General features: G+C 58.0%; 1 protein-coding gene across 3 annotated transcripts; it reads right to left on the reverse strand.

Moving 5' to 3' along the window:
* Window positions 1-513: 513 nt before the first annotated feature.
* Window positions 514-13,954, reverse strand: MINDY1 (MINDY lysine 48 deubiquitinase 1). 3 transcript variants are annotated; one of them, XM_056107766.1, is made up of 10 exons: window positions 13,570-13,954; window positions 9,201-9,927; window positions 7,726-7,783; window positions 7,164-7,228; window positions 5,294-5,452; window positions 4,959-5,061; window positions 4,202-4,344; window positions 3,399-3,590; window positions 2,181-2,321; window positions 514-816 (listed from the first exon to the last, which is right to left on the reverse strand). In XM_056107766.1, the coding sequence occupies exons 2-10, from the start codon at window positions 9,669-9,671 to the stop codon at window positions 733-735; spliced, it is 1,416 nt and encodes a 471-aa protein (XP_055963741.1). In that variant the 5' UTR covers window positions 9,672-9,927; window positions 13,570-13,954; the 3' UTR covers window positions 514-732. The 3 variants fall into 3 exon arrangements, with proteins under 3 accessions (XP_055963741.1, XP_055965008.1, XP_055964403.1); XM_056109033.1 differs by having other exon boundaries at window positions 2,181-2,279; window positions 13,570-13,953; XM_056108428.1 differs by lacking the exon at window positions 13,570-13,954 and adding an exon at window positions 11,308-11,343.
* Between the last annotated feature and the right edge of the window lie 578 nt (window positions 13,955-14,532).

A 14,532-nucleotide genomic window follows, 5' to 3' on the forward strand; every position in this document is an offset into this window, starting at 1 on the left:
AGTGGGCAGACGACCAACTGTGCAGAACCCTCCAGATGCATCATTCCTAAGAGGTTTGTTTTCTGTTTGGTTTTGAGCCACACCTGGCAGTGCCCAGGGCTTACTCCTGGCCGGCTCAAGGGATCATCTGGGTGCTGGGAACAAACCCAGGTCAGCCATGAACGGCAAACGCCTGTCCCACCGTACTAACTCCCTAGCCCCAGAGAAAGGGTTTGGAAAACCATTTGTCTGGTTAGTCTGTGTTTTCTGGGAAAAGCCTAGAAAAAGCAGATCAGCGCAAACAACGGGGAGATGCAGACGTGGTCCTGTCCCCCTGCCGGCTCCATCAGAAATGACAGGCCCCCCTCCGAGTTTCCTCAAGGTCAAATACTTCACCTTGTGGCCGCAGGGCAGGCAGATCGCAGAGCTCAGGAAAAAAGATTTTATTTCCAAACCCAGGGCAGACTTTACAAACAAGGGAGCTAGAAACCCAACGCCGACCTGGAAATCAACAGCTGGCGGGGAAACGGCGAGACCTCGCCCAAGCCTGAGATCAGTGTGAGGATTCAGGGCAAGGGGCCTCACCCCACCCCCAGGGTCTCCCTGGGTGGCCGGGAGGAAAGGCAGCAGCATGAGAGGGCAAAGACACCCACGAGCCTGACCTTGGCTCTTACGGCTCCGACCCCAACGGGCCGTAAATAAGTGACCGGGCCAGAGTCGGGGAGTCTCTGGCAGTGGCCTGGCCCAGGGGGGTTATAAGAGAACACAGTCCAGCTCCTGCTTCGGCCTCTGCCGACGCTCCCCAGTGGCTGGGCGTCCCGACGCGGCTCCACGGCCCTGCAGGCCACAGAATCATTGGTCACCCACAGGGAAGAGCAGGGACAGGATTGGAGACCCAGGCCCAACCGCTTCCGGGCATATGGGGAGAGACGGAAAGAAAGGGCTGGGACAGAGAGACAGCGCAGTGGGTGACCCACGTTTGATCCCCAGCACCCATATGGACCTAAGCCCTGCTGGGAGTGATCTCTGAGCACCACTGGGTGTCGCCCAAAGCGGAAAAAAAAAAGGAGGGAGGGAGGGTGGAAGAAAGGAAGGAAGGAAGGGGTCAGAGAGACAGTAAGTGGGTAGGGCGCTCACTTTGCATGTGGCTGACTGGGACTGAATCCCAGCACCGCCAGGAAGTGACTCCTGAGTGCAGAACCAGGATACCCTGAGTATCTCCAGCTGTGGCCCCAAAACAAAAAAAGAAAGAAAGAAAGAGGGAGGGAGAGAGAGGGAGGGATGGAGGAAGGAAGGAAGGAAGGAAGGAAGGAAGGAAGGAAGGAAGGAAGAAGGAAGGAGGGAGGGAGGGAGGGCGGAAAAAAGGAAGGAAGGAAGGAATAAGGAAGGAAGGAAGGAAGGAAGGAAGGAAGGAAGGAAGGAGGGAGAGAGGGAGGAAAGAAGGAAGGAAGGAAGGAAGGAAGGAAGGAATAAGGGAGGAAGGAAGGAAGGAAGGAAGGAAGGAAGGAAAGAAGGAAGGAGGGAGAGAGGGAGGAAAGAAGGAAGGAAGGAAGGAAGGAAGGAAGGAAGGAAGGAAGGAAGGAAGAAGGAAGGAGGAAGGAGGGAGGGAGGGAGGGTGGAAAAAAGTAAGGAAGGAAGGAAGGAAGGAGGGAGAGAGGGAGGAAAGAAGGAAGGAAGGAAGGAGGGAGAGAGGGAGGAAAGAAGGAAGGAAGGAAGGAGGGAGAGAGGGAGGAAAGAAGGAAGGAAGGAAGGAAGGAATAAGGGAGGAAGGAAGGAAGGAAGGAAGGAGGGAGGCAGGGAGGGTGGAAAAAAGGAAGGAAGGAAGGAAGGAAGGAATAAGGGAGGAAGGAAGGAAGGAAGGAAGGAAGGAAGGAGGGAGGCAGGGAGGGAGGGAAGGAAGGAGGGAGGCAGGGAGGGCGGAAAAAAGGAAGGAAGGAAGGAAGGAAGGAATAAGGGAGGAAGGAAGGAAGGAAGGAAGGAAGGAAGGAAGAGGGAGGAAGGAAGGAAGGAAGGAAGGAAGGAAGGAGAGCAGGCAGAGGGAAAAAAAGAGGAAGGGAAGGAGGGAGGGAAGGAGGGAAGAGAGAAGGAAGGAAGAAGGGAGAGCAGGCAGGCTCCAGGGCAGGACACGCCCCGGCAACCCTTAAGGTGGCGCTGCAGGTGCCAGCGGTGCGCCCTGGCCCGACACAGGGCGCATCACCCACCTGCGGCCGCTCGTACTCCCGTTGCTGCAGCTGCTGCGCCAGCTCCAGGTCGCTAAGTCCCCGCACGCCCGGCTGCAGGGACAGGGCCATCAGGTAGTCCTGGGGGCGGGAGGGGCCACGAGGTGTTGGGGGGCGCCGACCCTGAAACCGACCCCAGATCCGGAGAGAGTCGGTGCTGGGAGGGGCCAGGCCGGGTGCCCGAACCTTCCAAGCCGGTTTCTCCTACAAATCCGCCAGCCTGATTAATCGAGGTCACACACGGGGCAGGGGTGGCCAGAGGGATGGTGCTCAGGGCTGAGCCCATCCTCCGTGCCCAGGTCACGGAACCGTCACTGAGCACCATCTCTGCAGCCTTGGAAACAAGCCTCGGGACAGAGGAAGGGGCGTGGGGGCAGCACGACGGGGTCCCCGCATCACAAAATACTCACGTGCCTCGGACACAGTGCTCTTTTGGCCAGAGTGATTGTACAGTGGGTTTTGATCCCCCGCCACACACAGGGTCCCTAACCCCTCCAGGAGCACAGGGCCAAGAGTGACCCCTGAGCACTGTTGGGAGTGGCCCAAACCCAAAACCCAAAGTGCTCTCTGCACCCACTGAAGCCCCACGCACCTGCCCACTCACACCTGCCCACTTATACCTCCCTCCCTGTGCACCTGCCCCACACACGTCTCCACGCACCGCCTACTCACACCTGCCGCCACGTACCTGTCCCCTACACCTGCCCACTCATACCGGCCCCTCACACCTGCTCCACACCCTCCCCCACAATATAAGTACACCTGCCCCACGCACCTGTCCCCACTTCTTTTTTTTTGTTTGTTTTTGGGTTTTTTTTTTTGCTTTTTGGGTCACACCTGGCGATGCACAGGGATTACTCCTGGCTCTGCACTCAGGAGTTACTCCTGGCGGTGCTCAGGGGACCACATGGGATGCTGGGAATCGAACCTGGGTCGGACGCGTGCAAGGCAAACACCCTACCCACTGTGCTGTCGCTCCAGCCCCTGTCCCCACTTCTTATCTGCCTTTTTTTTTTTTTGCTTTTTGGGTCACACCCAGCAACGCTCAGGGGTTACTCCTGGCTCATGCACTCAGGAATCACCCCTGGCGGTGCTCGGGGGACCATATGGGATGCTGGGGGTCGGACCCGGGTCGGCCGCGTGCAAGGCAGATGCCCTACCCGCTGTGCTGTCGCTCCAGCCCACATCTGCCTCATTTACCTGGTCCACCTGCCGCTGCTTTGCAGGGGAGCCGCGCCCTCTGTGGACCCCAGGCTCCTGGCAGAGGGAGGGGCTGAGGTGGAACTCGGCGTCACAGAAGCAGCTGTCCCCGTCCACGTTGTGCAGACTCTCCCACACTACTTGCTCCTCCTGCAGGAAGCCCTGATCAGTGACCAGCAGGTACAGGTGACTCTGGGCGGAGAACAGAGCCAGGGTCAGGTCTGCAGCCGGGCAGGAGAGCGGTCGGGGAGGCGGGGAGGCGCGGGCAGAGGGGGAAGCGGGCAGGCGCTCAGCTGGCTGTGCGCGGCTGCTGTGGGGTCTGCGTGGCAGGGTCTCAGGACGTGGGCTCAGCGGCTAGAATGCTCGAGCCTTCGCCATGGCCTTCTTTCTTTCTTTGGATTTTTGGACCACGCACAGCAGTGCTCAGTGCTCAGTGCTCCACTCCTAGCAGTGCTCAGGAACCCACATGAGGTGCGAGGGATCAAACCCGAGTGGGCCGTGTGTCCTGCTGTCCTATCGCTCCAGCCCCACCCGGCAGTTTCTGACTCAGAAGGTCACAGTGCTGTTCAATAGCGATACCGCCCTTTCCTGTGTGAGGACTTTCTGTTCTTGGGTAACACCTCAGTGGCTCATTCCCCCCAGCACCTCTGGCCAAGGAGCCCCCTGTCCTTCGGGCCCGGTCCACATGGGGCGGGGCTGCTGGGTCAGCGGGTTGGTGCCCGCTGGGGCTCAGTTCCACTGCTTCATCCTGGGACCGAATGCTGACCCAGAAGCAAAGTCCCAGAGGTGCTAGCCCCGTTCACCTTGTGCTTGGTCATGGTGCTGAAGTGGTTGTTCCGGAAGAAGACGCTGAGCTCGCCCTCCTTGGCGGCTGCGGTCAGCTCACACAGGCCATGGTAGGTCAGCTGGGCTGCCGTGGCCTCCAGGAACTGCTCCGCGATCAGGCCTCATGGGGAAACACAGTGAGAGGTCTTGGTTTCTCAAAGTCTGCAGCAGGGAAGTCAGACCCTGTCCAGAGCCGTGGGGAGGGTCCATGCACCTGCCTGGGTTCGGACCCTCCTAGCAGACGGCCCCAGGTGCTGCCTGCGGCTCCCTGCCACATCCTGAACCCACACACTAAACTGCCGCCCAACGGGCCGAGAACCACCCCGAGTGGCCCTGACCATGTGGAAGGCCCCCAAATGAAACGAAAATGGGTTGGACCGATAGTCCAAGAGAAGAGGGATTCTGCCTCGACAGGCCCACCCCGGCTTGTCATCTGGCACCCCAAAAGGTCCCCTGCGCCCCACCAGGAGGAATCCCTGGGCATCAGCAGGTGTGGCCCAAACACCAAACAGAAGGACATACAAAAGCCCTAGAGGGTCAATCCCGCTCTGAAGCCTTCATGGTCACTCACGGACCTTCATGCCAGCTGGGAGCTAAGCCTGGGGGGACGGGAGCGTCCAGAGACCCAAAGGTCTCACAAATGTCCTTTCCAGTGGGCAAGGGGAGCAGAGCCAGTGGCCAGCTGCCACTGTCCCTTCACAGAGGCCTCAGGAGAGTAGGGCAGGGAGTCATCACCTTCCATCACCTCATTGCTGTCACTAGAGTGCTTGTAGGTGATGATCTTCTCCACCAGCTGATTGTAACTCAGTTTCCCCACCATGCTCGTGGCCTCAGGACTCTGCATGGGCAGGGGTGGGGCCTTTTAGGAAGGGAATGAATCAAACTCCCAGCACTCATCAGATCCTTCCGGAAGTCCTGGGGTCTGTTTGTGAAAGACTCTCCCCACCCCACCCCCAAGGTGACCGGAAGAACTCTGCTCGCCTGGACCTTAATCTCCCCGACACGTGCTGTATCCTCCTTCCCTCCCTCTGTGCACCCTGCCCGCTGCTGACTCGGGGCTGGTCCCTCACCTGCGGGTCCACCAGCCAGCCATGGTACAGGGGCACGCCCAGCAGGTCGAAGATGCTGCACTCGGGCGTGTACTCAAAATCAGACACGCCCGTGAACCGCACGTTGACATCCAGCCCCGTGGCGAGTTTAGGCAACACCGACACAGCGTCATCCATGTTCTGGGTGGAAGGAAGAAGACGGCTGTGGGTTAGGATGCGGCTAGGGCAGCTTGCAGGCTCGCCTGCGGGAGACCTTGGGGGTAAACCCTGGCACACGGAAAGCAGTTTCTTGAAAACAAAAGGAAAAGGAGGTGGGGGCCAGAGTGATACTCCAGTGTGGAAGGCACTTGCCTTGCGTGTGGCCCACCCTGCCTTTGTTCCCTAGGCTCAATCCCCGGTACCCCACAGGTACCGTGAGCTCACCAGGAGCAATTCCCTTCATTTGTTTTCCGGTCACACAGAAAAGCTACCTAGGACTTACTCCTGGCTCTGCACTCAGGGGTCACTCGTGGTAACGCTCAAGGGAGTGCTGGGGTTCGAACCCGGGTCGGCCGCGTGGACGGCAAGCGCCCTCACTGCTTCTAGGAGCGGTCCCTGATCCAGGAGAAAGCTTGAGCGCCACTGGGTGTGGCCCAAAAGTTGGGGGGAGGGGGGAAACCCCAGAAAGAAAAGGGTGCCAGTATCAAATCAATACACACTCTATTTGGCTGTGCTTGGGGGTGGGTCCCCGGATACCAGAGAGTGAATGGGCTTCTGATGTACACAGCCCGTGCTTATCCAGGTGGATTCTTTCTGGTCGATGAAGCTCACGGTGCTGCCTATCAATTGTACCACAGTCAAGTCAGGAGTCGGGGGAGGAGAGAATTGGCTACCGTGGCCTTCTCTCCCCTGCTCCACTGGAGTTCCAGAAATATGGAAACTGGAGCAGCAGCACAGCAGTGAGGACTTATCTTGCATGTGGCTGACCCAGGTTTAATCCCCGGCACCCCATAAGCTTCCCTCAGCCCACCGGGACTGATCCCTGAGAACCACCAGGTGTGACCCAAAGCCAAAAATAAAACATATTTCAAAAATCTTATTGCTGGTTCTCTTAAAAGCCACGGGGAGAGATGAAATAGTGGGTGGGTGGGGCTGGAAGCAGCTCAAAGAAAAATAAAGTTCACGCTTTGTATAAAGGGGCCCCAGTTCTGATTCCCAGCACCGCTCACCAGTACTGCTGGTTCTTTTCCCCGTCACTGCTATTCCCCTTCAAAAAGAAAATCCTGAGTCTGTTCCAGGCACTAGGCAGGAGAATGTGTTGGTTTGCATGTTTGATGGTTGCCTCACCTCCTGACACACACACACACACACACACACACACACACACACACACACACAGAGCAGTTCCATTTAGGCCTTGCCATCCTTGTGAGGGAAGAAATCACCAAAAACGTCGTGTAAGCTGCCTTGCATGTGTCTAACCTGTGTTCAATCTCCAGCACCACTGGGAGAGACCCCTGAATACACAGTAACCCCCCAGCACTGTCAGGTGTAGGCCCCCACCAGAAAGAGAGCAAGGAAGAAAGAAAGAAAAGAAAAGAAAAGAAAAAGAAAGAAAGAAAGAAAGAAAGAAAGAAAACGGAAGAGAGAACTTGCAGTTTAGACTTTAGACACCCGTTAGGACTGGAGAGAGGATGGGGGTTAAGGTTTTGCTTTTCATACAGAGCTGAGTCTGGTACGATCCTCAGCCCACCTGGTTCCTTGAGCACTGACCCCAAGCATCACAGGAGATGGCCCAACACCTCCCCATGTCCCCAAGTCCTTTTTAAGAGGCAGCAGAAAGACGTAACAAGAGTCTGGGTCTCCCACTTCCAACCCTGTGCGCGCCCGTGTCTGCAGACCTTTGCCTTACCTGCTGAAAATTAAGCTGAAGTCCCTCCAACTTCTCCTGGGACTTGACTGACAGGAGGCAGTCTCCTGGGAAACACAGTTTGCATATGCTTACCCCTCTCTTCTCCCCAGGCCTCCGCTGCTTCCCCTGGGTAACGGGGAGTCGTGGCCTAGCTTTCAGAGCTAGAAGGGGCTCTGGGAACTGAGCCAAACCTTCATTTCTCAGTGGCTTGGGAAGGCCTCAGGCAGAGCCGGGTTATAATCAGGACCCCTCATGCCTTGGCTCTGCATGTGTGTTTTGGGTCATACCAAGTGATGCTCAGGGCTTACCCCTGGCCTTCTGCTCAGGGATCACTCCTGAGAGGGCTTGGGAGACCGCTGGGGTTCTGGGAACTGAGCTCAGGAAGGCTGCATGTGAGGTAAGCTCCCACTCCAGGCGCTCAAAGCCCTCGCTCAGTCCTCATTCCCCGACACTTGACCCTCCGACCACTGAGAGCCCAAGGTGGCCTCCCGTCCCTCCTGGCTTTCCGGCTAAGGAGCGACTCCTGTGCCTTCCCGTTGCCCCTCCAGGCCCCGGCCCTCACCCAGGTGAGCCAGGAGCTCCTCAGACGTGATCACTTCCTTCTGCGGGGGCAGCTTCACCTGCAGGCAGGGACAGCGAGCAAGGGGTTAGCCATGTGGGGGCACGGGGGCGCAGTCCTCCCTCCTGGAGCACGGGGAGCCCCAGGACAACGGGCAGAGTGTTGTGCAAAAAAGGAGGGCAGAAGCAGAGCAGAGCTGCTAATGTGAAATGCTGTGAGGTTCTCTCACGACGGGCCCGAGTGAGAGAACAGAGGGGAGGGCACCTGCCGTACAAAAGGGAGGCCTAGGCTGGATCCCTGACACCCTGGTCCCTGGTCCTCCACGCTCCACCAGGAGTGATCCCTGAGCGAAGAGCCCAGAGTGGGGCTGGAGTGATAGCACAGCGGGTAGGGCGTTTGCCTTGCACGCGGCCGACCCGGGTTCGACTCCCAGCATCCCACATGGTCCCCTGAGCACCGCCAGGAGTAACTCCTGAGTGCAGAGCCAGGAGTAACCCCTGTGCATCACCGGGTGTGACCCAAAAATAAAAAAAAAATTAAAAAAAAAGAGAGTCGAATGTTGGGCTGGAGTGATTGCACAGCAGGTAGGGCATTTGCCTTGCACGCGGCCGACCCGGGTTCGATTCCCAGCATCCCATATGGTCCCCTGAGCACCGCCGGGGGTAATTCCTGAGCGCAGAGCCAGGAGTAACCCCTGTGCATCGCCGGGTGTGACCCAAAAAGGAAAAAAAAAAAAGCCCAGAATAATCCCAGAGCACTGTCAGGTATTGCCCCAAAGCAAAAAGGCTCTCACTGGCCAGGGGCTGGGGGCAGGGGAGGATAGGCCATTGCTTTTGGGGGGGTTTGGTTGTGGATTTTGAGACACAACCAAATTCTATCAGTGCTCAGGAGCTGCCCCCATCAATGTCAGGAACCATGAGGCGCTGAGGATGGAACCTGGAGGTCCACACTCAGTGCATGAATCCAGCTTTGTTTTGCATTATTTTTTAACTTTTTTGGGTCACACCCGGCGAGGCACAGGGGTTCCTCCTGGCTCTGTACTCAGGAGTTACTCCTGGCGGTGCTCGGGGGACCATATGGGATGCTGGGAATCGAACCCGGGTTGGCCGTGTGCAAGGCAAACGCCCTACCCGCTGTGCTATGGCTCCAGCCCATTTTGCAATTTTTTTTTTGGGGGGGGACCATGCTCAGGGTCACTCTGGCTCTGCGCTCAGGAATCACTCCTGGCAGAACCCAGGGGGCCATGTGGGATGCCCCGTTGTTTTGTTTTTTTCATGGTGCCAGGGAGTGAATTCTGGACCTCACCAGACTGGAGCTCTACTGCCCCACTGTTCTGTCTTTAGGGACGTCTCTCCTCCCCCACGAAAGCTGAGGAGACAGGGAGAATGACTTGGAGAGTCTGCTGGTCTGTGAGAATCGGGACAGCCACAGGGACTGGTGCTCCCCAGTGTTCTCAGCCCCCACCTGGACCCTCTCACCTTCCACTGGAGGAAGAGAATGTTCATGATGGCCAGGAGGGGGCAAGGACCGTTAGCATTCTGGGTGATGATGGGCGTCCACTCTCCCTTCCAGGGGATCCACTTCACACAGTAGAAATCCAGCTTGGGTCGTACCCTGGGCCGCGGAGGCAGCTCCTGGGGCCTGGTGCGCGCCCCCTCCATCTCTACGTCCAGCTTCAGCTCCTGGGCCAGCCCCTGGGCCAGCCTCTCTGGGCTGACGCTAGCATCGGACAGAGGGGACTCGAGGTTCTCTGGGCTGGGGGCTGGCAGCGAAGCCAGGTCTGCTGGCTCCTGTCGGTCTGCCCTGGCCGGCGCCCCATCAGCCTTGGCACTATCCTTGTTCTGAGGAAGCTCGGCAGGTAATGATAGACCTTCGTGGCTGGCAGCTTTTGATCCCTCTGAAGGCCTGGCCTTTCCAGTGGCTGGACACTCGTCCTGGTGGCGCTCCATGGCCTGAGGGGCTCCAAAGGACTTTTCTGGCCCCAGGACTTAGCCACTCTACTGCCTGGCACAGCCAAAGAGGAAGCAATCGAATAAGAGGGAAATCAGTGGACTGGAAAACACACAAAAAAGGGACTTGGGACAGGCCGTATGTGGAGACCGAGCCACGGGGATTCAGTCCATGTGTCTCCCTGGATGGGCCTCCTTTCATCTGACTTGCTGAGGACAGATGGAACCCGCAGGTACAGTACTGTAGTCAGCGTTTCTGAAACAGAAAAAATAGGAAGTGGAGAGAAGACAGAAAGGGGGAGGAGAGGAGAAAGGCAGAGGGGGAAGGAAATGAAGAAAGAAGTGTTAAAATGGTGCTAACGGAGGCCCAGAGTGATGGGGGGGGGGCATTTGTCTTGCATGTGGCCCAACCAGGTTCGATCCCAGGAATCCCGTGTGTCCACCGAACCCACTAGGTGTGATTCCTGAATGCAGAGCCAGAAGAAAGCCCTGAGCACCAGTGGGTGTCTCTCAAAAACAACCCAAAAACCTGATGCTAATGGCCTTAAATGCAGGACCTTTGGCTCACAGGCTAGTAACAGGCCTCCGGAGCCCCCATCATAGATGGGAACGGGTAAGCCTTCTGCCCGCTCTGGGGCTGCTCTGTGATTCTGGGCACTCGCGGGTGGCTGGTGCCCGTCGCTACCTCCTGCCACCCCGAGAGTGAGAAAATGAACATCACTCAATGCTTGGGGTAAGCGTGGGAAGGCAGCCCGTGTCAGCCCCTGAAGACCAAACCCTGTGGGAAGGGAAGTCTTTCTCCTCAAAGACTCACTCGGGGGCTGGAGCAATAGCACAGCGGGTAGGGCGTTTGCCTTGCATGCGGCCGACCCGGGTTCAATTCCCAGCATCCCATAGGGTCCCCTGAGCACCGCCAGGGGTAATTCCTGAGCGCAGTGCCTGGAGGAACCCCTGTGCATCGCCAGGTGTGACTCAAAAACAAACAAAAACAAAAAGGCTGGTTCTTTAAATGATCGTGCTCATTTTCAGGATATAAAGAAACAAAATAGGGGAAAAAAAGTAAGCGTATAAGTAATGTCCAAAGGCAGGAGAACTGGTCCTTGGTGAGAAGCCTGACAGTGGGTGGGGGATGGACAGGTCAGGGAAGGGGTCACTATGACAATAATAGAGGAAGTGGTCACTCTGGACCAGGTCTGGGTGCTGAAAGAAGGGAAGGTGACATGTGTGATATTCTATCTGTAACAGCAGGGGAAAACACAGTGCCTTAAAGGGGAGGAATAAAGAACAAATATGACTGCCATAGAGGCAGGCGGGGGCAGGAGACACCGGTGATGAGATGGGCGCTAGAACACTCCTGAAACTTAGTCATAAACAACTTTGTAATTCACAGTGATTCAATTAAAAAAAAAAAAAGGCTGGTTCCATAGGTAACTCAAATTAGAGTCATAAAACCACTCTTCCCAACCCCCAAATCCCTCGAGAGCTGAAATTGAGATTCTAGCTTCTCACTTCATCTGCTCCCAAATTTGACTAAACCAGCAACGTTCTCTTGCCCACTATTTAAACACAACGAGAGAAAATGCTGATTATCGATTCCCATGAAACAAAACAAAACAAAACTCCCTCGTACACTCACCTTTTGCTCTCTTTGCTTTTGGGTCCTTTTAGATGAGAACACTTGGACCTGTTTAACCTGTTTTCTCTGAGAGCTAGCATGGAGCCCCAGAGAGAGATTTCATCAACACTGGGTTAGTCAGTGAGGAAAAGCCCAAACCCAGCCCTCTGGCAGCTTCTCTCTGACCTCTTGCACTCTCCAAGAGTGGTGGGCCCCTCTGATCTCCCCTTTACTCCGGGGCCAAACTAAACGTGTCTGAACACAAGTCTTTTCTCCAAGTGCCCCCTAAGCCCAGACCGTGTTCCTTTCTTGAGAACTGTTTGGCATTAAGAGCTGGGGAAAGGTGAGAGAGTTTGGGGAATCCTGTCTGCCATGGAGGCAGGGGAGGGTGGGAAAGGGGGAGGGTACACCGGGGATACTGGTGGTGGGGGACGTGCACTGGTGGAGGGATGGGTGTTTGATCATTGTGTGACTGTAACCCAGACATGAAAGTCTGTAACTATATATCACAGTGAATCAATAAAATTAAAAAAAAAAAAAAACTACTTTTGGGCTGGAGCAATAGCACAGCGGGTCGGGCGTTTGCCTTGAACGGCGGCCGACCTGGGTTCGATTCCCAGCATCCCATAGGGTCCCCTGAGCACCACCAGGAGTAACTCCTGAGTGCAGAGCCAGGAGTAACCCCTGTGCATTGCCGGGTGTGCCCCCCCCCCAAAAAAAAGCAAAAATAAATAAATAAATAAAGCTTCGGATTTGTTTAAAAAAACAAAAACTACTTTCATCATTAAAACAAATTGAAAACAGGGGCTGGAGCGATAGCACAGCGGGTAGGGCGTTTGCCTTGCACGCGACCCACCCGGGTTCGATTCCCAGCATCCCATATGATCCCCTGAGCACCGCCAGGAGTAACTCCTGAGGGCATGAGCCAGGAGTAACCCCTGTGCATGGCCAGGTGTGACTCAAAAAGCAAAAACAAAACAAAACAACAACAACAAAAAAACAAATTGAAAACTTAAAAAAAAAAAAAGAGCTGGGGAAAGGTCTGGGAGATGAAGCTGAAGAACATGAAAGTGACAAAAATAGGTCTAGTCTCCCAAATGGATCATCATCATCCTGATTCGCATAGTTTTAATGTTATTGATTTATTTTTGTGGGGGTCACGCACAGGGGTGCTCAGGGCTGACTTCTGACTTGGCTCTCAGGGATCACTCCTTGTGCACACCTTGTGGCCATGCCGCAAGCCCAGAACAGAACCAGCTGAGCTGGGTGCAAGGCAAGTGCCCTCCCCACTGTACTGTGGCTCCGGCCCCAGATTCACATATGATTTATGCTTACACTGTTTTATTCCTATTTAATTTTTTTTTTCTTTTTGGGTCACACCTGGCGGTGCACAGGGATTACTCCTGGCTCTGCACTCAGGAGTTACTCCTGGCGGTGCTCAGGGGACTATATGGGATGCTGGGGATCGAACCCCGGTCGGCCGCTTGCAAGGCAAACGCCCTACCCCTGTACTATAGTTCCAGTCCTCTGTCATTAAATTTTATTTTATTTTATTTTTTTGCTTTTTGGGTCACACCCGGCGATGCACAGGGGTTACTCCTGGCTCTGCACTCAGGAATCACTCCCGGCGGTGCTCAGGGGACCATATGGGATGCTGGGAATCGAACCCGGGTCGGCCACGTGCAAGGCAAACGCCCTACCCGCTGTGCTATCTCTCCAGCCCCTATATATTGTTAATTAGAATCAGAGTAGCAAAATTTTGCAGCAGGCCTCCCTTTTTCTTCCCAAAGGGAAGGGAGGACATACATTTAGTAGAGGGTGCCCTGGGTATTTTGGGGGGTGGCTTTGCGGGGTCACACTCGGCAGATGCCCAGGGGTTCCTCCGGCGGCGCTCAGCGGACCATAGGGGATGCGGGGATCGAACCCAGGTGGGCCACATGGAAGGCAAAGTCCCTACCTGTTGTGCCATCGCTCCGGACTCTGGGCACGCCTAACGGGGAGCGCACGGGAGTCCCTGGACATGGGGCACTTCCCAGCCGGGGAGAGGGTCCTCCCTCCCGGTGGACGCGCGTAACGCTCGGGCACCCTCCGGGAGGGCAGCCCCCTCCGGCCCTCGCGCCCTCCCTGCCGCCTCCTCGCCGTCGGGGCCGAGAACCGCCCCGGGAGCCGCCCAGCGTGCCCGGGGAGCCCGGCCGCTGGCCAGGGGCGAGGCGCGGGGACCGGGGAGGGACCCTTGGCGCCTGGCAAGAGAAGCGGGGGGCGCGCGGCGAGGCCCGTTTTTACCTTCGGGGGCTGCTCCTGGCACCGGCGCGGCCCGGGCTGCGGCGGGGTCCGGCGGGCCGCCCCGGTCGCCGGCGTGGCCGAGCCCTGGACGTCCCTGCGGCTCGCTCGGACCCGGCGCGCGCTCCGGCCCGCGCCCGCGAGCGGGTCTTCAAGGCAGCCGCAGCGTCTCCGCTCGCCCCCCGCGCCCTCGGGCCCCGCGGCCGGACCGAGCGGGTGGGCCCGGTCGGAGCTCCCGGGGGAGGCCCGCCAGCGGCTCTCCGGAGTGTCCAGCGGGGCAGGCGGGGCGGCCGTCCCTGCCGTCGGGCGGACGCGGGGTGGGGCCGGCGGGGCGCGCTGGCCGCCTGGGGTCCGGCCGCTGCTGCGGGTCCGCGGGCGCGGGCCGGACTCGCCTGCGGGCGTAGCGACTCATTGGACTTAGGAGAGCGATGACCGCTCCTCTCGCGGCCCCGTGTCCCCTTTTCCGGGAGGCCAGGCCGGGTGGCCGCCCGGTGGCGCAGGAGCCTGGGGGAGACGCGCAGCTGCGCCCGCAGGAGCCGCGGCGGCCCGGGCTGGCCCGCCCTGGCCACCGGCGTCCCCTCGCGGGCTCGGCTCGGAGCTGGACAGGCCGGGCGAGGCCGGCGGCAGGAGCCGGGGCTGGGCCCCACGCGCGGGGCGGGCGGCGGAGCCGTTCGTGTGCGGGGCGCGGGGTCGCCGGCGCACGGGGGCGGTTAGGGGAGGCTGAAGCCCACCCGCGATCGGACGGGGCTCCGGACCCTCCCGGGCTGGCCGGGCAGCTCCGAGGGCCGCAGGAGCCGTGGAAGCGGCCGGAGGCCAGCGGCGAGGCCCCCGGTGACCGCGGCCCGGCGGAGAACGGGACGTCCGCTGCACTGAAACGGGCCACGGCTAGGGGGGACGGCAAAGACGGCAAAGACGGATCAGCGATCGTTCTAATGTTTTGGGGCCTTTTTGTACCAGGAACAGCCA

This window comes from Sorex fumeus, unplaced genomic scaffold (genome assembly GCF_029834395.1).
Source record: "Sorex fumeus unplaced genomic scaffold, SorFum_2.1 ptg000001l, whole genome shotgun sequence".
NCBI lineage: Eukaryota > Metazoa > Chordata > Mammalia > Eulipotyphla > Soricidae > Sorex > Sorex fumeus.

Excerpts from the sequence above, each read along its gene's own strand:
- MINDY1 (XM_056107766.1), bottom strand. The coding sequence starts at position 9,671 with ATGGAGCGCCACCAGGACGAGTGTCCAGCCACTGGAAAGGCCAGGCCT. Across the intron at positions 7,784-9,200 it reads TTCTCTTCCTCCAGTGGAAG|GTGAAGCTGCCCCCGCAGAA; the intron begins GTGAGAGGGTCC and ends CCCTGCCTGCAG. Across the intron at positions 5,062-5,293 it reads GCTGGCTGGTGGACCCGCAG|AGTCCTGAGGCCACGAGCAT; the intron begins GTGAGGGACCAG and ends CTGCCCATGCAG.